Genomic DNA, 21,867 nt, shown 5'->3' on the forward strand with positions numbered 1-21,867 from the left:
GTCACAGCCAACAAACACAAACAATATAAACAGCCAAGACACTCACAAATACTATTCTATGTGTACGCATGTGCGTGTGCTGTGTAGTATTTCCTTCATTGCTTATAATCCGACAGTTTGCTTGTATTGAAAATTTAAGAAAGAGACCAGTGACTGTCGCACTTATCTTTGCTTTTTTCCTATGCAGCATTTCTGCTGAGTTTTCACACTTGCCTGGCCTTGTCCAGCTGTTGACTAGCGCCCCTGACTGCCAGCTGGCACGCCCTATTTGATACTTTTTTTTATTAACTTTTTTCTTATTTCGGTCACGTTTGATAAGCTGCCAAACTAATAATTCATGAATGGCAAACGTATGCGGCCTGTGGCCAGCTGTTGCTCTTGCTGATATTGCCCGTGTTGATGATTTTAAATATGATTTCAATTTGTTTATAAGTTTGTTTATTTGCTTAAGAAGCACAGTGAAATGCCACGCCAATATCCTCTTACTGCCCGTACTGCAAGTCGGGGTTGATTCAATGCGATGTGATTGATGTCTTTGCAGCCGAGTGTTTGTAGACAGTCATTAGCTGCGAATTGTCGACGACTTACGAACATTGTCTGTACTCGCTACCGCTCACAACTGTGCCGGCCACGCCCCCTTAGCGTGCATGTCGCTGACAGCTTGCCAAATTGACTGACACTGACGCCTCAGACGCATCATTAGCATCCATCCAGAGTTTGAAGCACATAAGCATTTTGCAATTAAATTTACATTTTGTCACAAAACTAAATCTATGCATGAAACCTTCGCTAGTCACTTTAAGCTAATCTATCAATATCCCTAGAGACCCAAGTCACTTTCAAAAAACAATTGAATACATTTTTAAGCCCTGGCAGAATATTACAACAATATATGAAAACCATATAGACCTCGCTATTGACTCGCTAATGAAGTTTTTATAAAAATGTCAACTTTTACAACTACTCAATTTTACTAATATTAAAATTTTCCGAGAACATATTTGTTTTTTTTTGTATTGTTTTTGAGTAACATATTAAAAAAAATACTACATAATTACCGAAAATATATTTTCTACCCTAATTCGACATTGACATTGTCTGTAACCTAATCCGCTTTTACGATTAAGCCGGTCTAATGTTGAAATATATAAAATTGAAGACACAATTTGCATACGATCGATTTATTTGATAATGTCGAGGTGCTCTTAAATTAAATTAGCTGGAGCGTTCTTACTAGGATATTCACTTTTTATTAAATTTTTAATTAAGTAAATCAGAGCATATGCTGAAACATATTTGAAATCAGATTGGAAACAAGGAGAACGCATAATAAAGTGCAAAGCGCTCCAAGCCATGCCAAATGATGCGAGAGAAATGGTCCAATGGCAAAACATGCTAACGCACTCGTATCAGTCGCATACAGTCGCGGTCATATGCGGCTTATTATAAATGACTGAATGTGAACTGCCTGTCATGTTTTATCTTTATTTCTCGTGCATTTTGGACACATTTCTTTTGGGTGCCGGGACGACAGAGCATGCTGCCGGCGTGTCTGCACATTTTCCATTTTCCGATGTGGCGACTGGACAAAATGTGAGGATAATGGCGCTTGCAGGCCGACGCCGACGACGACTACAACTGACGTTCCAAACAAAGTGAGTCGCATTAAGGATAATAGGAGGCAACTAAAAGCATGGCATACAACAACGTGAGACAAAGCAGAAGCCGGCGAGGACAGCGACAGATGATGATGGGCTCGATGACTGCCAGCGGCAGTGTCAGCGATTTGCGCATCATTATCCTTGCAGGACTTCTGACTGGCACTATGTGCCTGTATGCGATAGCGTTAAGGCTTGTGCGGCGCTAGCACCATTAAGCGTTAGGACGTTGCAACGCCTTGCGTTGTCCGTGCACATCCTGCCTGCGCCCGACAATCTCAAAGACTTTGTCGTCAGCGCTCGACAGTCCAAAATGATTTATGGCCAAGAGCTCAAGTGCCGTCACAAACACAACCACCCGACTAGTAGCAATGGGAGAAAGCCCTGCAATTGACAATTGTGCCTTTACTTCAACCTGCTCGATACACAAACTAAGCAAACATTTACTTTTGCAAATTAAAGCCGCGATGCCGCTTGATCCCACCAAACAAATGACTTGAGATTTCTCAAGGTAGCGCTCCCATTCTTTGACTATGCTCTCTCTCTCTCTCTCTCTCTCTCTCTCTCTCTCTCTCTCTCTCTGTTTCTATCCGCATGACGAGGCACTTTCGGGGGCTTCTGCTGGCCAGTTTCAGCTCGAATTATGCGCTTTGACGCGCCAAACGCCCAAATCCTTATTCATCATTAGTCAATGCTTTAATCCCGTTTAATCAGCGTTTCTTCTGGCTGCTGCTTGTTACCAATAACAAAAAAGTTGCGTGTCTCGGGCCCTTAAATGAACACAAAAATTAAATGGCTTCACCTCACGTGCCATATGCAATGCAGCTGCTGTTGCCATTTTGAAAAAAAAGGAGGGCCGCTCGATCAAAGGAGAGGCGAGAGAGCTCATTAAACAATTAATGTTTTTTCTCCTACATTTAATTAGTTTTTGGACGGTTTTTTAACTTAAATCACACCATTTTTGGTAACATCAGTATAACTGGCTAACTGGTTATTAACTCTACAAGTCTTATGACAGCCTAGCAATAACCCAAAGTTAAACCAAAATACATTTTTTATCTCTGTAAATGTAGCTGACATGCAATGAAAACAGAAATAGTCTTTGAATATATACAAGATTTTATTTGAAATGTAAAAAAATGAGATGAAATAAATAATTTTTGAATAAAATATTATATTTTGTAATATATATGACAAACTTTGTTTATCAAATTTCTACGCTATATTTACTTATGAAAAGTTTCTGAATCATTTAAAAGAGATTTATTAGAAATGTGCTCTTGCTCTCAATTCCCCTGCAAGCATTGCTGAGCGGTTAAACGTGCGTGTAATTACATATTAAACCGTCAAAATTCTCGTACCTGGCAGCTGAATAAATATTTACATTACTTTTAAGCAGCTAAATGCTGTTCTCAAGTCATAGCCAAGTCATCAGTAAAGTCGAATCACACAACATTCAGAATGTTAAGACTTCAGTTGGTAAAAGTTTTTCTGCTCGTAGTGCTGCTGGTGGCAAGGACTGAATCCAAGCCAGCCAAAGGACGCAAGTCTGCATTTGGTAATTGAATACACGTTCAGTCTTCACAATTAGTCTCATGAATTTGTTTAAGGTTTGGGCCTGCTAGGAGGTGCATTGGCAGGCGCTGCTGTTGGTCATGCGGTAGTAAAGTCAAGCCAAGGACGTACTAATTCTCCCGCTCCAGCTGCTGTTGCACCAACCCGCGTAGTGGAGACTGGATCTTTAGATGCACGTGGTTGCTATAAGCAGACAATCAAGGAACCCGTTCAAGGCAACATCGGAATGTATATCGAAACGGAGCATCTTATTTGTCCCAATCCCCAAGCACCGCCAGCAGCACCCGTACAGGTTGTACACCAGCCATCTTTAGCTGTGCCTGTTAAAGTAGTACCGGTGGTGGTGTCAAATTACACACAGGCAGATACGTTTGCCAATTCATCAAATATTCCAACTAATGCTATCCATATACCAGATCATACTCTGATCCAAGTAGCTGCAACAAACCCACCTCCGACACTTGTTTATGCAGCAGCTCCCGTAGCACCAGTTCATCAGCCTGCCCTTGCAGGCACTGAACCTCGTATAATTCTAATTTCTCAAACTGTGAAGAAGCAGAAATCGGCAGCGCCAACTCTCAACATTTCCCATTGGCTTTTAATAATGGTAATCTTCTATTGCCTCGCAAGCAGAACATATAATAAAGTTGCGTAGAATTTCAGTATCATTTAATAAATATGTAACTTGTGCCTAACTAAAGCCAAACACATTTTATTGAAAATACTTATGTTAGTAAGCTACACTAGTACACAAACCAAATGGTTCTAAGATCTACTTAGCAATGATATCAACCATATCGCAGCCCTAACACTGCACTATGGTGCAAAAACACGATTTTTCGGCATGTTGTCATACACGGTTGCCACTTCACAAAAAATTTGTTGTTCCAACATTCTGAAAAATGTACCAATTTCAACAAAATAATAATAATTATAATAAAAATTTAAAATAACAATTACGTGCTAATTTTTATCATGAAAATTGAAAATAAAAATTGAATTGAAATATTCAACTTTCAATATTTCAACCAAAAGACCCAGATCAAATATCGGACTATATATATAATCAACACATTAATACCTTTCATTTGATATAAATTATCTATGTATGCATGTATGCATCTATACATGTTTGTATATACATCTGAACATTTTTGATTGCTCATTGTCGTTTTACCTTAAGAAAATTCAGTTTTTATGATTCATGTATATACATATATGTATGTATTTATATATAGATAACATTTATGTACATACATATATATCAAATGAAAGGTATTAATGTGTAAATTATCTATATAGTAACATATACATATAATAACAATTATTTTTAATTTTTATTAATTAAATCAATTTTAATAATTAAAAATAATTTTAACACAAAATTTGAAAAAAAAAAAAAAAAAAAGGCTATCTTGTTTTCGAATATGCCGTAAAAAATTATGTGTATTTTTCCCACCCGCCTCTAAGACATTCTCGGGCTTCAATTTTTTTAAACTTATTATTTGTGGTCCCTGATAAAATTATAAAAAAAAAAATTAAATACTATTAGGCATATTACCAATGTACCAAATCACCACTATGTCTAACATCAATACCTATGACGACTGCGTCGGCAGCGAAGACTCTATGGCGCGTCAGCAAACGCACCCCGCTATCTATATTGAAAATTGAAATGTAAATAATTCCTAAGTTATCGATCGTTTTTAATTCGTCAAAATAGCGATTCTAATTCACATTTTAAATGTTATTTTAAATATTAATTGCAACCAGTAATACAAATCATCGTTTTTTCGAATTGCGGGTGGCGGAAGAAATAAAAAAATACAATAAAGTTTTGCTTGGCTATAGACGTCAACTACAAAATTAGTTGCTTGAAGCCTCTAGAGTGCGAGACCGTCGTACAACAGACGGACATGGCATATACACTCTGTTGCTTGCTGATCAGAAACATAGAACTGCTCTGAAAATACATGCAACAATACAAAAACCTCCATTTTTACAAAAATGTGAAGTAAAATAAACGGAGCAAGTCCCACGTTATAATGCGTACGAATAGCGCAATTATTATAGCAAGCGACACATAAAAAATTGATTCTGTCTTTCTTTTGTGCAACTGTGCTTTAATTAGTTAGTCGAAAATTGATATTTCTTTGGATAAATCCAAGCCGAGTGGTAGCACTGAGTTTTAAAGACGCAAAGCTTTTTGTATTGGTGACATATTAAATGAAATATTAGACAGCGATGATGAAATTGAAAATCGGAAAGATCGTACAGGTTTGTCTAACCTTATTGATGACTCTCATGCCATAACTGGTATCATCTATGTATAAATTACCAACAGCCTTTCCAGTTCCACAATGGAGAAAAGTGAATGTGTCAAGCCCACTAAGCTTTGGAATTTCAAACAACGCAGAGTCACTGGCGCAACTGCAACTTTCCATAACTTTTGATTCAAAACAAATGAGCATCCGACATATTTTTCTGTTTCTTTGATAATGAGCTGTTAGAACTGATTGTTACTGAAACAAATCGATACGCGATGCAACACAATAATGCACATTTTGCTCAATCGTTTAAAACAACTTTATTGAAAAGATTCATTGGCATATTAATAATGTCAGGATACAATAAGTCGCCACAAATAAACAACTAGCAGCCAATAAATTTAACACTGGAATCTCCAATCGTGCAGCAAACTATGTCCACGAGCTTTGTTTCGAAAAAATCAAACAATATCTTCACAAAAAAATGATGATCTAAATAATAATGATAAATTCACAAAAGTGCGAGGTCTATTTGATTTGATGAACAAACAATTCTATCAATTTGGCGTTTTGGAAGAGTAGATGCGTCAGGTTAGAAGTTTGAGAGAGTTACGCACAATACGATTGTTGTGCGTGTATGATTGAGTCACTGCGAGCAGAGTATGGCAGCCGGATTTTTACGTCACTCATGACTAAGTGGAAATCCAAAGACGTGGAAGAGATCGCAGTGTCGGTAGCGTTGGCACATATGGCGCAAATCGACAACAGCTTGTTGCGCTGGGTATATACAACTAACGTTACAAGCCGCAATGAGCTACAACAACAACTACAGGCTCATGCTTTTAAGAAGCGTTATGCAGTAGAGGACACAAGAGCGAAAGAAGATGAAGCTCCCAGTGAAATGTCATCATTGTGGAAAGATTGGCCATAAAATCGCCGAATGCCGGTGAGCTCATTCCATTTTGCTTTGACTCCGGAGCCGAGAGCTCATTAGTTAAGGAAAGTGTTGCAGATAAATTTAAAGAAAAACGGGTTCAATTGACTGAGATAACTGATAATTGACTAGTTTCTGAACAGATACGTGATCCTGAGGTGGCAGAGATATTAGCTAAGCTTAAAAATAACGAATTGCCGGAAAACTTAGATAAAACTTATGAACTGCGAAAAGGAGTTTTATATAGAAAAATACCAAATGTTAGATGGGCAGTGATTAATCACGTCCACGAATCTATTATGCATCTAGGTTGGGAGAAAACGTTGGATACAGTCTTTGGCTTTTCCTGGTTCGAAAACATGTCGAAGTACGTTCGTAGAGTTACGCACAATACGATTGTCGTGCGTGTATGATTGAGTCACTGCGAGAGACAGAGACGGTGAGAGGTCTTTGACAGAAACTGCAAGGTAGCATGTGAGGTGTTTGCGGCAGGAACACTGACTCTTAAGTTAGCAGCAGTGCACTCTAGTTTATTCGCCAAGCGCAATCTTTAATAATTAATCGTGATTAAAGTACACAATTATGTCTGACGACAACAATAATAGTGTGCACCCGACATATAAATATTTTATGAGCTTATACTTCAACAATAGACCTGAGCGATATTTACAACCGTTTTTGTCGCTTACTTCCACACAAGTCCGACCATTGTGGGATGGACGAGCATAGTTTTTCCTTGTGGATTTCTAGAGGTAGAGGTGATACGGCATTGATAACTATTGCTAGATTTCGATAGTACGTTGATTGAACATAAAACAAAAGGTATGTATGATGTTATATAAAAACAATACCATCGATAGTGAAAGTCTGTCTGTCGAGAGCAGTCGATAGTTGAAAATATTGATAGTTGGCACCGTTGATTAGAGGTGATACCATTGATAGTGCGTAATATTTTTGTCTTTCTTCTTAATTTAAAACAATCGATTGTGGTATCATAGTCTTCCACCTCAACAAGTTGACAGCATTGAGCACAATTATATTTATGCGCAACTCTTGAACTTCCCGTTGAAAATGCGTTACGCTTAGAAATTAATAACTGGCATAATCAAGACTGTAAAAACTTCTTTTTTACTAATATTAAATAAGACCGCTTAGTTAGTTAGATAATAATAATTTTCCACACGCAGTGCCTAATCGCATACACGCGATACTCCAAACGCGTTTCAAGTGAAACCTTCGAGCCAAGTTGACCATTGTCCCACCACCCACCAAGTATAGTAAACATTTTGCATACGGTCGCCGCCTTTGGTTATTAGGATTATAGGGGTTGGGTAGCTATAGCAACCTTTAGCAAATACATACATATGTATGTATTTAAATATATAGCAGCATGAAAGGAACTTTATTTACTTGCCTATCCTTGCATTTGCCGCAATTCTAACGCAAGGATCAGTTGGTATTTGAATGCTGTTGTGTGAACATTTTAAGGCGTTTTTAAATTTAGCATAGTTTTTTATAATTCCATAATTATGTGCTTCCTGTGGCTAACTAATTGGTGCTTCCAATTGCTATGGGCAGCAGCTTTGGTTCAAATTGAAAACTGTGCTGCCCTTGTAGACGCAAAACAGATGCCAACACCTCTAACTTTTAGTATTCGTTCACCAGAGCATTGCCAGCAAAATGAATTTTATAACGTAAACTATTTCGAGTGTTTTGCATGCAATGAGACTGGAGAAAGCGCCGTCTCCAAACTGCAGACCTCTGCAGATAGTAAGTATACTATTGATTAAACAAGTCTCTACTTTATGTGGGGCACTGCAGCTGTTGATACAATTAAATGTTATTTGGTTTATATGGTAAAAATTATTTATAGTTTTTTGTAACCAATCAAGTTTTCTTAAATTTTTTAACTAATAAAAATACAAAAAATAAAATTATATTTAATTCATCACCAGGATTCTCTTGTCTATGTCCCATAGACCACATATCAATATATGAGAAGAACAAACGTTGGCCTATGTGTTATAAGATATGCGCCAACACTTCAGCTAACTGTACTGCAATGCCTCCGCACCAATTGCCACTCTCACTGTGCAGTTTTCAATATCTCAATAGCACCAGCATCATGGACAATTTAAGTTCTCAAGCTTATCAGCAAAATGCTGGTATTATATTAGCTCAGATTAATCCGGATACATCAATCAATGGTAGCGATTGCCAAAGCTGTAACGCGATATATAATTTTCAATATCAAAATTACTGTTTGGCCAACTCTTTAATGCGTCAGTATTTACACTATAATGCCTATTGGCAGTCCACCAGCAAAAGCAGCAGCAGATTACACTTTGGTCAGCTCAAATTCGTGGCCTTCTTTTGTATGGCTTTGAACAATGATACCGCCTGCCAGCAGCTAGCAAATCTTTGCGTGCTTTCGCACTATTCCATGGAGAAGCATTCACCATGCAGTGCTTTTCTGTTAACCCAAATGTCCGATATGGTGATCAAATATGCGCATGCAAGCGAACCACTACGCATATTGCAACCTTTTTTGTTTTATCGCAAGGGCAAAAGCACACGGGAATTACTTACAAAGACGCTACAATTGTCCAATCCCGCTGAGGTGGAACTTTTTAGCACCAACTATGATCTAAGTGGGCGTCTCCAACGCTGGGGTGCATTCAAGCTGGATCAATTAAATCTGTGCCACGGACAAAAAGCGCCCACTTTAAGGCTTGCCCAGCATCAGGTGCCACTGGAGTGTCAGCTGAGCCTGGAGCAGCTTATCGATTTAGCCAGCCAACAGGCTAATGATAACTATCTTAGTCTTTATCTCAACTTTAGCAGCAATAACCAGTTTCTCCTACATCAGCTTCCCGTGCTTATAGAGACATTGTCACCTGAAAATCAGGTAATATATTGTATACACAGTATTTATATGTAAATGCTATTATTAGGGAACATTTGTACAATAGTTTAAATAAATTGACTTGCCTTTTTGTAGCGTTTGCAGCAGGAAGAGTGGCAGTTGGTGAAGCGTTTTCAACTGATATCCGCTCAGCCCAAATTTAATCGTCAGCATGGAATGCTACCACGCTATGAGGACGCGCACAAGCTCCAACTCTATCGGTCGCTGCGTTATCTATCACAAGTGGAGCTACAGTATACCGTACACCCTGGTCAGCGTATTGGTTTGCCACTGCTACGTCTAAACTATCGCAACATAGAGATAGCGGATAATGCAAGCTTAAAACAATTGCATCCATTTCAATTGAGCATAAGTTTTGTGGACTCGCGGCAGCGTCACAAGACGCAGCTGCTGCTGAAGTTGGCGTTACCGCTGCTACTGCTATGGGCCTTTGCGGCAGCATTGTTTCGTTTGCAGAATCTACGTCGACGTCGTGCTGCGGAGCTTTGCAATAACTTAGTGGAATTGCTACTGCAATTGTCTGGCAATGTAGCAAAGGCATTGCTAATGACAGCATTAATGCTGCTGACTGTACAGGCTTATAATTATAATCAACTGGCTTGGCTAAGCTATAGCGCCTTCCTACTCCAACTCATGTTTTTAGGCGTGCATCTGCGTCGCATCAGTCAATTGGATGTGTTTCTCATTGACTGGGAGCGTCCGCGCAGCAGCAGTAGTTACGAGGGCCAGGGACAACGCATGAATCTGGACAGTTCCTCGCTCTGCTCCAGCGTGCGCACCTATGTGGCTGAGAGCAGTGTCTCCGCCTGGCGCATACTCTTTACCGCAAATGCCTGGATTCGACTAAGCGCCTCTCAGAGTTATTCCACTTTGTTGCAGGCTTTTGCTATCATTGCATTACAACAGCTGTGTACACATCTTAGTCCAGTCGCCCTTGACTTGACTTTGCAAACCGCTCTTATCTCTGGCAGCTATTTGGTGATTTATGCTATACAAATACTTGTACATCGCTTACTTTTACCTAATCCGCTGCAAAAGTTTGTTGATCTTTGTAGTCAGGCAAATGTGTCGCTTTTCTCGCTGCTTGATCCGAGCTATGGTTACTATATACATGGACGTTCGCCTCATGGATTTGCGGATACGGATATGTCCTCCATGATCTTGCAGCTGCAACGTGAGGGACAAAACATGTGCGGACGGCGTGGTCTACTCATGGATTCTGACAAGCAGGCATATATAATTTTGCCGCCCCGAAATCTGCAGTGAGTCTCCAAATGAATTTTGCAATTAATTCATATATGTACATGTATGTAGCTATTCTTATTTTAGTATCTACTTGGAACGTCTACTGTTGCCCTTGCAGCGCAGTCGTCATGGCAGCTTGTCGCAAACGCTGCTCTATCAAAAGGATATACCCAGCATTGATGGACAAGTGGAGCGCACCTCAATTGCCTATGCTAGCGTCAATCGTTTCTTCTGCGCTTTTATTGATCATGTGAGAAATTTGTCTACTAAAATAATTTAAATTCTTTCCATTTACATATTTGTTTCCTGCTCTTACAGGCTATCAAGGATATGGATTATATTATCAAAGAAAAATCATTAGTGGAGAAGCTTTGCAATTGCGAAATCGATAACTATTTAACGGAAAGTGTGTTTGGCTCAATAAAGACAAAATATATATATGCTAATTTCCTTCCCTGCTTTCAGATAAAGGCACATTTTATATAGACGACTATTATACTTTTAGTCACGCCCTGCTGCTTGGAAATCATTTTAACATTTTTGTGCTGGAGCTACTTATCTTACTCTCTATATTTATGTTAACTTCAAGTTTGCTAATTGCTACCGCCTTAATCTGCGTGATGAACAAGGTACGCAGCTCTTTTATATATTTTAATACATAGATACACACTAATTTATATACTTTGTAGCTCCTACGCTACGTGTTCATAAAATGGGTACGCTGTAATGTCTCACGCAAGACATTGATTGACGAGCGATTTTTGCTATAGCCTCGCAGTCAAAGTAATGAGCAATATATGCGAGATGATGGGATATATGATATTTAGATGTCATTTTATAGTTTTATAGTTAATTTTTGATGGAGTATACTTAGTAGTAGCTTCTAGTTGCATTGTGCACGGCACCCGCCAGCTATATTTGTATATCGCGTTAGCAAGCACAACATCAGCAAGTATACATGCATTAATGTTAAAATGTGAATCCTCCGAAGTAATTTATCCGATCATTATAAAATATTGGGCATCGGTCGAGAAGATGATAGATGTCTAATTGAGTGATTTATTTGAAAATTTTTTTAATTCAATCGGTTTTTTCGACACTAACATTTCTTATACAAAATGAAAATGAGTATCATGAAGTTGTGCAAATGTATGCAACAGGAAGAAGAAGGCTAAGAAAGCCATGTTCGTCCGTCTGTCTGGATATATGAGCAACAAAATCTGAGCAATTAAAACTGGTATGTAGGTGCCCTTATATTTTTTTATTTATTTATTTAATTTTTTTCCTTTCCGCGCAAATTGAAAAAAAAAAACTATTATCGCCAAGAATATTTCATGGAAATATCTAAAATAAATCACAACGCTTTGTCATATTCTCGACCGATGCCGAAAAATTCTGTAAATTACTTACATAATAGATGTACATATTCACATTTTCAATATAGTCAGCCGGGTGCGCTTGCTGACACGGCATCGCTGCTGACGCAAAAACGAGCTATGATGCGTTAACTGTCTTGTGTGTACACTGTTTGTCACAATTATTTTGAAGAATATTTTTTCAGCGTTCTCCTTTCTATTTAATTTCTTCAAGTAAAATTTCCAAACTGTTTATGGTAGTTAGCTCTATCTGTAAGCTTTCATACTAATGAATAATACTAATCCAAAGAAAATTCATAATGTAGATTAGTACGGCGGCACAAGTATTTTGACAACAATTTTAATTTTTTCAACGTAAATAGTCATTTTTGCAATATGGAATTTTTGATTATATATAATGCTGTCTCTTTAACAATTTCGTGTCAATTTGAATATTGAATATTGGCTATTTGCTATTCAATAATATGTATATTTCAACTGAACCAACTTGCTGAAAATTTAAATTCTGATTGCCGATGAGTCCATACATAGCCAATATTGCGAAAACTTAATTCAGCTCCGAAACAGAGAACGGCAATTGTGGCACTTTTTAAGCACAATGGTGGCACACACAAAAAACAAGTGCGAGCCATACGCGCACAATGACAATAGGAAAAAATACGCACACGGACACACAAAAAATTGTTTGTGCGGCGCACAAGCAGCGCACAAACACCCAGAAGATCCGAGAAAAGGTCCGTTGTGTTTTTACCACACAAGAAAAGGACTAGTGTGCTTCAGCCATATATAATCCCGCTTGCTGTCTCGATCTGTCTGCATTGCCAGCGGTGCCGACGCGACATCAGGTAGCGAAACAGCAGCACACATTGTATGAGCTTTTTGTGTATTGCTCGCATACTTTTCGGGAAGCTGATGACACGAGCATAAATTGCCATGTGGTCATTGGCCACACATATTGCTCGGGTGCCTCAGCCACCCAAGCAATTCTTATGTGGTATCAGCCAAAATTTCGCTTGTGTGTGGCAGTGCCACAATGGTAGTACACATTGAATTTTCGTGGTGCGTGCACTCTTGCCGTTCTCTGGTGCACATATATGGCTTTCTTACACCACAGTGTCATGTTGCTCTTTCTATTAATAAGCCAACGTAGCTGGATCATTCTATGCTTGCATTTCATCGCTGAGGCTTTTAAGTGCGATCCAAAAGTAAAGCGCTTGTCCAGCGTGATGCCCAGATACTTGGCTTGCAACGACTGCTCAAGCTCAACTAATTGCACTGACAATGAGAAGTGTTTTGCTGGAAGGCCTCCGCGGAAGGCAGCACAAGTAAAGTAAAATTGATTCTACGGCGGAAAAAATATCTCTTAGTTTAGATAAGTATAGCTAGGGAATGTTGTATGGATTTGAAGAATATTGATTTCTGTAATTTAAACGAATATTTGAAAAAAAAAAAAGTCTAAATTAAGTATATATTGACGAATTTAGAAGCTGCCACCAAGTTCTAAAAAGGTGCGCTAAATAATGTTTAAATTAATACATATTGAAGTCGCCATAATAATTAATTGGTAAGTAAATAAGTAATTGGGCCAGTCGAATGTACTATTTTTTCTTACTAATTTAATTAGAAAGTAAAGACTTCAAATCAATAAAAAAAATATATAAAAATGAACTAAGGGGCATCTCTATGAATCGAGGTGATATTGAATGGCATAGTATATTAAATTTAATTATTTATAATATTCTATATGCGTATTCCGTGACATGCATTTTTTAAATTAAATTGGGTATTACAATTCGTCGTGGTTTTTATTTATTATTATTACTGCTGAAAATTTACAAATCTCTAGCCCATGTATTAGAGATTTAAAAATCGTGTCATCACTTATTCGATAGTAGAAAACAATAGATATTAGCGATAGTTCTATCGGTAGTATTTCCCCATGAATTTTTTTTACATTATTTAGTTATGTGTGCTTATGTGAATATATGTGTGCTTTAAGTTAAAATTTTTAATTTAATTTTTCGGTTTTGTGTCGTACCTTTTCTTTATTCAGTTTCAGTGTAACCTTAGATCACCCAGTCACAAATAAAAACAATGATAACAATCGTTATTGTTATCGTGGTAACCGTAAACTGTGTATTTATTTTTAAGCATCTGGTAGCACTCCCTTCGAAGCAGAGTCACGCAACAGCTGCAATGGCGGCATTGTGAAATTCCTGGTAAAATTTGTAATTTATGAGGAGGAGCGTGAATTAAAAAAAATCATTATGAGCACTTGGGATCCTGAGAATGATGTGGATCTCACTGATTCAGAGGATGAGATCTTAATGAAACAGGACTTTCACGGCCGCGAAGCAATTCTCTTTGTTGTTGACGCTAACTTAGAGGTTTGTTACCAAAATTATGAAAAACAAAAAATTACTTATGTATCTTGGTAGACAGAACGTTTACTAGAGGCCCTGCAAATTATACGTGGATCTTTTATATCGGGCATGCTGGTCAACGGGAAGGATCTAATGGGCTTGGTATTTGCTAATACTAAAAACAGTCCATTGCCTCATGAGGCCGATTGCCTAGAAAATATTGTGGTGCCGGCCAATTGTGCTGTATTTCTGCCGCTTCGACAGCTCACTAAACCAATTGTAGAGCATTTTTTGGAGTTTATGGCCACTGCGGACGAACTGTTTGCCCGTAACTACGGCTTAGCTGAGCCCGATGGACGGGGCAGTTTTGCCTCAATGATACGCCTGTGCATTGAGCTTCTGGAAAAGTGCGGCAAGAAGCTAAACAACGCAAAAATTGTTTACATGACTGATGTGGAGGATCCGCATCCACCGTCCAGTAGCGAGTTTCAAGCGGCGCTGCAAAAGGGAAGCGATCTGGAAGGAAAGGAGTTCGAATTTCAGGTCATACCAATGGTCAATGAATTCGACTACGAGCCCTTCTACAAGGAGTTTATAACGCTTTCTCGAGGTAATCATATTAAATTAGTAGTACAATGCGAAATATGTTCCCCTTGGTGGCGTGCAGTAGTAGCCAATAAGGTTTAAAGAATTCGCAGATAAATCTGAGCAAATGATTCACTTGCCTCCAAAAAAAGTCATGTTGGACGGCATTTTTGCGTTTGCTTACAGAGCAAACATTTATTTATTTGCATGATATGATTAATATTTTTTAATTATGTCAACAGCCATTGAACTGGACGCATTTCGAGTACCAGATGCGCAGCTGCAGCGCGAAATACTGGAGGATCGCAAGCTGCGGCAGGATTTTCTGCGTCGCTGCCTGGGCCATTTCAATCTTTCACTAGGTCCCGATTTAAACATGTCTGTGACGTATTATAACTACTTTATGCGCCACCCATATCCAAAGAAAGTGCACATCATGCGTCGTGACAATAGCGTAGTACGTAAGCAACGTCAGATTATGGTTCGACGGCAGGACGAGGAGTCACAAGAAATAACACATGAGTACCAGATCAAGATGACAGGCGGCTGGTATGAATGCAAGCTTGGTGAGCAAGTGTTGCGAGTTACCACAGAGCAGCTAAATCGCGTACGTAACCTGCATCCGCCAGGTATGATGCTATTGGGCTTCAAGCATCGCTCTGCGCTGCCAGACTTCATATACAGCAAGTCCTCTAACTTTATGTATCCCGACGATCAGAGCATTATAGGCTCCAAGCGGCTATTTCGTGCACTGTGGCAGCGCTGCCTAGAACGCAAGAAGATCGCCATTTGTCTGTTTTTGAGCAAGCGTAAATCATTGCCGCGTTTTGTTGCACTGATGCCTGTAGAAGGCGCTCAATTTGACAAAAAGGACTACCGGTCGCTATTATCAGGCGATGGCTTTACGATCTTCTACTTGCCAGAAGCCAAGCACATACGTCACATTGATTTTTGCGACTGGAACAACATTGCCAACAGCGCTACAGATGAAGGCATCGAGTTGATTCAGAAAGTCATTAAACAGTTGAGGGTCAACTATCAGCCGAATCTTATCAGCGATCCCAACCTGGACGTCTTGCAGTCAAATTTACTAGCGTTGTCGCTGAACATTAAAACTGAAAATCTCAGTCGTCTGCCTGATCCAGCTCTGCAGGATAAACGCATTGAAAAGCTGTTGCCCGGCTATGAAACAATCTTTGGGCCTGAAACCGAGCCGGCTAAGAAACGTGCAGCAAAATCATCGAATGAAGATGCCAGCGTTTCAAAGATGGCCAAAATCGACGGGGAACAACTAAAAAGTTACAACTTTGTAGAACAACTAATCAATGATAAGCATCTGACTAGTTGCTCTGTAGCACAACTACGTTTCATTCTAAGTGAACACTTTGGCGTTACGCAAACCAAGTCTGTTGCCAAAGCGGGTCTAATAGAGCGAATTGAAAAACTCAGTGTCTAATAAGATGTATTATTGTTATTATTATTAATAGTTAAGCTAAGTTTAAAAAACAAAAAATATAAATATGAGTCATTTAAACACAGATGTTAAATTAATGTCTTTGATATTAATATGTTAAATGTGTATTTACAAATTTCGTTCTATCTCCATGCGATAGAATAGGTCTCCAGCTAGCGCTGCATAATTTGATTCTTAACGCAAAATGGCTATTCTCTAAGCCTTCTGCTTTTACACTAGTAGCTCTAAAAAGGGCTAAAACCTTGCACTCAGCTGCGTAGATTTCTTTAAGACTAGCGTAAAAGTTGAAAAGGCAGTTGTTTTCCTTAAGTGTAAAATGAGTTAAAAAATTATTAAAAGCACACAAATAGTGTGTGTAAAGGACTACAAAAAGTCCGGAAGTTGGCGTTGCTTTCGGACTTAAGACGCTTTTGGTTATTTCTCCCTCTCTCTTTCGGTGTGGAGCACATAGCCCTCGGCCTTTACTTTCTTGGTACTTTATTTTAATTTTTGCGGCTCCTCTGTCCGTTCTAAAGTTTTTCCTTTCACATTTTTTACTAACCACTTTTCTACTCTGGAAACAGTTACTTGTGGCTAAGTAGAAATTACTTTGGTATGCGGTTAGTATGCATACTTTTTTCCAGGTCAGTTAACCAGTTCAACCATGTTGTGCAGAGAACGGCGTGTACTCTTGATAGAACTAACTTTGAAGGACAGTATACCTGAATTGTGTTTTTAAGTTGAAAGCATGTGTTTCTATGGCAACTATTTATTATGGAATACCATTTTCATTTTTGTCTTGATTGTTGGGCTTGCTCAATGATTTCAAAGGCGAGCTCAGCGGTCGGTGTATCTTTGAGATCTTTGTTTAATTCTAAAAATGTTCGTGTCCTCTCGTGCTGCATTTCGACGTGTCGCTGAGTCTCCGCCAGTAGCAACTGAAAATCTCTTATGTTACCCACTTGTTCCAGCTTCTTGTGAGTCGAAGCGTCTTGCTCAACGGACCTCATAAGACTTTTTTCTTCGTTTTGAATCTGTAGCTGTTGAAACTTTTGCTTACTCAGTAGAAATTTCAATGTGTTAATCAAGTTCTTTAATTCGCGTTTGCGTGTATTCTCCATTCTCACATACAAATTTTTGTATTTTGTATTTTGAAAAAAATAGGTTGTTTTTGAAATACGAGTTGCTACGACTACGAGGTATCACAGGAAATGATATCAAGTTAAAAAAAATAAATAAGAGTCTAGTTTCTAAAATTTTATTACATACATATGTTTGTACTACATACATGTACATTTATATATGCATAAATTCAGTATTTTGAAAGGAATATGCAAGCATAACTTTTAGAAGCTTTCTTTTTTGTGGTGGGTGTGGTTAAGCAGAAATAGAGCTTAATTGTGTAGTCGACGTTTTTGTTGTTTTTTTTTTTGTGTAAAAAATGTGAAAAAAGGAACAAGAACAAGACAAACTACTTTTTCTTAATTTGGAAAAGTTGTTCAAATTTATGTAAGAGGCAGAGCGAGGCGTTGCAGACCCTATATAGTATATATATTCTTGATCAGACAAACTAAGTCGACTTACCCATGTCCATCCGTCTGTATGTATGAGCAACAAAATTTTGTATGTACATACATAGGTGCACCTACATATAATCAAATTCAAACGCTTTCATTTTAATTTTTGTTATTACTAGAAGCTTCCACGAAACTTTTATTGAATTTGAATCATATGTTTATGTTATCAGTGATAACTTTCATCACCTACTTTTATCACTTACAATTAGTTTTAATTAGTCTTCATTTTTCTAAGGGTAATACTTTATTGTATAAATGAATCTCATTTCATATAATTTTTGTTTCTTTAATATGATTAATCTAATCATTTATAATTGATGTGTTTATGTTATATTACTTTTTATTCTGAGCCACTTTATTTTGGAAATAGGGGGAAAACTAAAAAATCTAAAACATTTTAAAACGATATATTGTATATCAATTTGATATTTTTTTTTTTGAACAGAGTATATCCTCGATTCGATATGTTAAAAGTTTTTGACATCCCTACAATAAGAGTAACAAGTGATAGAACTATGTATATGTACATAAATTATAAGCCACTATTTAAAATTACAACATTCATTCATTTAAAAGTGTTATTTTTGATATAAAAGTAATGTAAATTTGTATTATTTTTCAGCACTTTCGACAAAAATAAAAAGCGGATAAAAAATGCCAGGTCAAAATAAAAAAAGGACCGATTGAAGGCTAGGACGCGTCTCATCTTTTTACGCCTGAGGTAGCTAAATCAAATAATTTTTCGTTAAGCGAAGCAAAAAAATACTTTTCCGTTTTTGACCTCTGATATCGTCCACAATTGTGATATCCTACATCATTGTAGTTGACAGTGCTGCCAAATATTTTACGCAAAAAACCCCAGATTTTCAAAAGAAAAAAGTAAAAAACCCCAAAGAATAATAATTACAAATTTGTAGCCTTATTTTTACTCATGAAATGTGTCGTAAGTTAAACTTACACAGGTCGGCGCCCTTTTTTTTGTTGCTTATCAAATGAGTTTTGATACAAAAATCGAAAAACATTCATTTCGCCATACATAGTGCTTTAAAAATAATTCAAGTGTATGGAAATACTCGAAAACCCTGAAAAATGTCAAATAAACCTAAATTAGATTCTTCCCCCTATATTCTAAATTTTCAAACCCAAATCTGGGGTATAAAACCCCAAAACGGCAACACTGGTAGTTGAGGGTATTTTGGTTTTAAGACGAGGTGGAAATATTTTTTATAATAATATGGAATGAGACACATAAGGTGAATCAGATATTTCGAGATATTTTTCGTATACGTTCCCTGTCGTTATCAAATTCCATGACCTCTGTCGCTCTACTCTTCTTCTGATTATTTCTGATTTCTGACTCAAGTAAAACAACTCTCATAATTAAGTAAATAATAAATTAAAAACAAGCTGCTTACATTTACTAAAATCTAAAATTCCCGCTTTTCAAATTTTTTCCGTATTCACACTTCAAATATATCGAAATCTGACCGGAAAAAAGCGAAAATGACACCACTACTGACGCGCGCGCATTTGTCGAACACAAAAGGCAACAGAAAAAGGATTATCTATGTATGTACATACATACGTATTGCTATTTTTCGTTGTCGACGCGCGTCACTTTGTCCGCGAAATTTTTGCATTTGATATTTGTTTGTATAGTAAGCAGACACGTGTTGTAACATTTTGCAATTACAAGCTTTTAACTTTCACAATAATCTAAAGTAAAGTAAGTTAGTAGTTTGTTTTGTGTTTTGTGAGTGTTGCTATTTCCACATATTGTTTACTTATTTTATGAACAACATACATACATAGGTACATATAAGTTAACAATTGCTTTTATAGAAATGTGTGACTTCAAGTAAGCGATTATCGTGCATATACATACATACATACATATGTACATACACATACATTTCCTCCTAAAGTAACATACAGGTTTTTAAAAAGAATAATATGTATGTATATATGAATGTATATAGGAAAGTGCAATTACACAAGTTGCTGTGTTGCTTTTTGCAAAATGTGAACAATATTTAAATAAATAAGTAAACATATTAATGATGTGTGTAACATATTCCAGAAATGAAATCGCAGTGCAAATAAATTCCCCGGTGCCTTAATAGTGCTATCTTTGCCCTCAAATAAAATTGCAGCTGTGTTTATAAAAATAAGTGAATGCATAAGTATTGTGAAATATTACCATAAAAATTATTGTATTACACTTGGCTAGTAAAATTGTTCTTCTGCTTATTTTGATTTGTGGGCTTTTAGATACTTTTTTTTTATACTTAGATATATTATGTTTTTTTATTAAATACAATATTTTTCATCTATTATATTTTTTATTTTTCTCTCTTCCTTTTTAAATAAATACAAATTCAAAATTTTAAATAAAATACTAAATGTTTCAAGCAATGTTACAGCTATTTTATTATTAAAGCTAATTAAAATTCATCTCTAAATTATATAAATGAATTAAATTTAAATTTTCTATACTTTTTATTAAAAATACTTGAAGGTAGCAATAAAGGTAAAAATGGTTGGTTCTAGGCAAATAAGAAAGTTAGTTAAGAAAGAAAAGGAAGATTTACGGAGAAGACTAGAAACTTCAATTGGAAATTCTGTGGAGGTAAATAGTATAGGAGAAACTTTGCACAGTAATTTTACTGAGTCAGTAGTAGAATTGAAAGAAGAAGTGGAAGAAAGTAGTATACTTGAAGAGGCAGGCATCATAGGAGCAGAATCAAACTTTGGTTTTGATTTAAATAAACTTATACATGAAACGCCGTTGGAAGTCATGCTCTGTGGTAAGTAGAAGAAGTAAATCTTAAAACCATTTTTGCATGATTTGTCTAAATTTCTCACACTTTTTAAATTTTGATTTATCTAGATGAAAACAAACAGCTCCGGGAAGAAATTCAAGGAATGAAGGCGAGTATAGACAGCATAGCCAAGGATGTGGTCCAGATAAAAAGTCTTTTGGTTGACTTGGCCGATGGAATATCAACCCAAACGGCGTACTTGAAATTACTAACGATGCGGGATAACGCCATCTCACCTCACCACCACCTTGAGGTGCAGGGGTCAACCTTCCCCATTAGTTCGGAAATCGAACTGATGGAGGTTGACCTAAAGGTTTCCGAAAATAAGCAAAAATATGTAAGAATGAGATCGTAACCTTTTTAGATAGCCGAAATACCCATAAAAAAAAATTTGTTTCTTTTGCAGATAGGAGAGATGAGAATGCTCCTGAGACATGCACCGATGAGCAGGTCAATAAAGCAGGTGATGACCGAGGACCTCATTTGTGGTTACAACGTGGACGGCGTGAGCGGAAAGAAAAGTTTAAGAGACTACAAGTCGTTTCTTTCGGCTTTACTAGGTAATCAGATAAATAGTTTCTTTACTTATCTAATTTACTTGTACTTGTAATTGCATTAATATTTGTTTTACAGAGGCCATAATCCTAGTAGACGCGAGCCAGCCAGCGGAGAAGTCACTACGGAGCGCCATGGCCTCAGTAAAAAATAACGCAAGTCACCGCAAAAAAAGAAAGTGATAGAGGTTATTAGTTTGCAAATTAGCGCAATTTAGCATTTATTGTTTAATTTAAAATAAAAATTTATACTTATTTTTTTTTTGTGTTTCAACTATGAAAAAGGGTTGGAAATCGCAAGGAAAATAATAGGGAAATGTTGTGAAATCTATGTGGAAACCATTCTGAAGGACGGGCCTAGGAAATCCTAGTGTTTAAATACCTTACAATCTTCATACAAAATTCACCAGAAATCCACTTCCATACTACAGATACTCAAAATGCGATCAACTGGCATATGCATTGGCGAAAAATAATCTCGCTTGTTGTCTCGCTCTGTGTGCACTGGCGACGACGCGACAGCAGGTAGTGA

At 37.2% G+C, this 21,867-nt stretch overlaps 4 protein-coding genes across 5 annotated transcripts; all 4 read left to right on the forward strand.

Moving 5' to 3' along the window:
• Window positions 1–3,093: 3,093 nt before the first annotated feature.
• LOC108602558 lies at window positions 3,094–3,910 on the forward strand. The gene is made up of 2 exons (XM_017990693.1): window positions 3,094–3,216; window positions 3,269–3,910. The coding sequence occupies exons 1-2, from the start codon at window positions 3,120–3,122 to the stop codon at window positions 3,886–3,888; spliced, it is 717 nt and encodes a 238-aa protein (XP_017846182.1). The 5' UTR covers window positions 3,094–3,119; the 3' UTR covers window positions 3,889–3,910.
• A 904-nt stretch (window positions 3,911–4,814) lies between these two features.
• LOC108601242 (meckelin) lies at window positions 4,815–11,411 on the forward strand. Its single transcript, XM_017989141.2, has 7 exons — window positions 4,815–4,869; window positions 8,390–9,342; window positions 9,436–10,622; window positions 10,690–10,855; window positions 10,924–11,011; window positions 11,071–11,234; window positions 11,295–11,411. The coding sequence occupies exons 1-7, from the start codon at window positions 4,815–4,817 to the stop codon at window positions 11,373–11,375; spliced, it is 2,694 nt and encodes an 897-aa protein (XP_017844630.2). The 3' UTR covers window positions 11,376–11,411.
• A 2,594-nt stretch (window positions 11,412–14,005) lies between these two features.
• Window positions 14,006–16,448, forward strand: LOC108601690 (ATP-dependent DNA helicase 2 subunit 1). 2 transcript variants are annotated; one of them, XM_017989600.1, is made up of 3 exons: window positions 14,006–14,368; window positions 14,420–14,954; window positions 15,172–16,448. In XM_017989600.1, the coding sequence occupies exons 1-3, from the start codon at window positions 14,249–14,251 to the stop codon at window positions 16,383–16,385; spliced, it is 1,869 nt and encodes a 622-aa protein (XP_017845089.1). In that variant the 5' UTR covers window positions 14,006–14,248; the 3' UTR covers window positions 16,386–16,448. The 2 variants fall into 2 exon arrangements, with proteins under 2 accessions (XP_017845089.1, XP_017845090.1); XM_017989601.2 differs by having other exon boundaries at window positions 14,295–14,368; window positions 14,424–14,954.
• Window positions 16,449–20,441: 3,993 nt separating this feature from the next.
• LOC108602533 (maker155) lies at window positions 20,442–21,590 on the forward strand. The gene is made up of 4 exons (XM_017990666.1): window positions 20,442–20,766; window positions 20,850–21,118; window positions 21,188–21,341; window positions 21,415–21,590. Exons 1-4 carry the CDS (start codon window positions 20,496–20,498, stop codon window positions 21,516–21,518), a joined length of 798 nt encoding a protein of 265 aa, XP_017846155.1. The 5' UTR covers window positions 20,442–20,495; the 3' UTR covers window positions 21,519–21,590.
• Window positions 21,591–21,867: the final 277 nt, after the last annotated feature.

This window comes from Drosophila busckii, chromosome 3R (genome assembly GCF_011750605.1).
Source record: "Drosophila busckii strain San Diego stock center, stock number 13000-0081.31 chromosome 3R, ASM1175060v1, whole genome shotgun sequence".
Taxonomy (NCBI): Eukaryota; Metazoa; Arthropoda; class Insecta; order Diptera; family Drosophilidae; genus Drosophila; species Drosophila busckii.

Coding starts and splice junctions, on each gene's coding strand:
- LOC108602558 (XM_017990693.1), top strand. CDS start 3,120: ATGTTAAGACTTCAGTTGGTAAAAGTTTTTCTGCTCGTAGTGCTGCTG. Junction 3,217..3,268: donor AGGACGCAAGTCTGCATTTG/GTAATTGAATAC, acceptor AATTTGTTTAAG/GTTTGGGCCTGCTAGGAGGT.
- LOC108601242 (XM_017989141.2), top strand. CDS start 4,815: ATGTCTAACATCAATACCTATGACGACTGCGTCGGCAGCGAAGACTCT. Junction 4,870..8,389: donor CAGCGAAGACTCTATGGCGC/GTCAGCAAACGC, acceptor ATTCATCACCAG/GATTCTCTTGTCTATGTCCC. Junction 10,856..10,923: donor TCTGCGCTTTTATTGATCAT/GTGAGAAATTTG, acceptor CTGCTCTTACAG/GCTATCAAGGATATGGATTA.
- LOC108601690 (XM_017989600.1), top strand. CDS start 14,249: ATGAGCACTTGGGATCCTGAGAATGATGTGGATCTCACTGATTCAGAG. Junction 14,369..14,419: donor TTGTTGACGCTAACTTAGAG/GTTTGTTACCAA, acceptor GTATCTTGGTAG/ACAGAACGTTTACTAGAGGC. Junction 14,955..15,171: donor GTTTATAACGCTTTCTCGAG/GTAATCATATTA, acceptor TTATGTCAACAG/CCATTGAACTGGACGCATTT.
- LOC108602533 (XM_017990666.1), top strand. CDS start 20,496: ATGGTTGGTTCTAGGCAAATAAGAAAGTTAGTTAAGAAAGAAAAGGAA. Junction 20,767..20,849: donor GTTGGAAGTCATGCTCTGTG/GTAAGTAGAAGA, acceptor TGATTTATCTAG/ATGAAAACAAACAGCTCCGG. Junction 21,119..21,187: donor CCGAAAATAAGCAAAAATAT/GTAAGAATGAGA, acceptor TTTCTTTTGCAG/ATAGGAGAGATGAGAATGCT.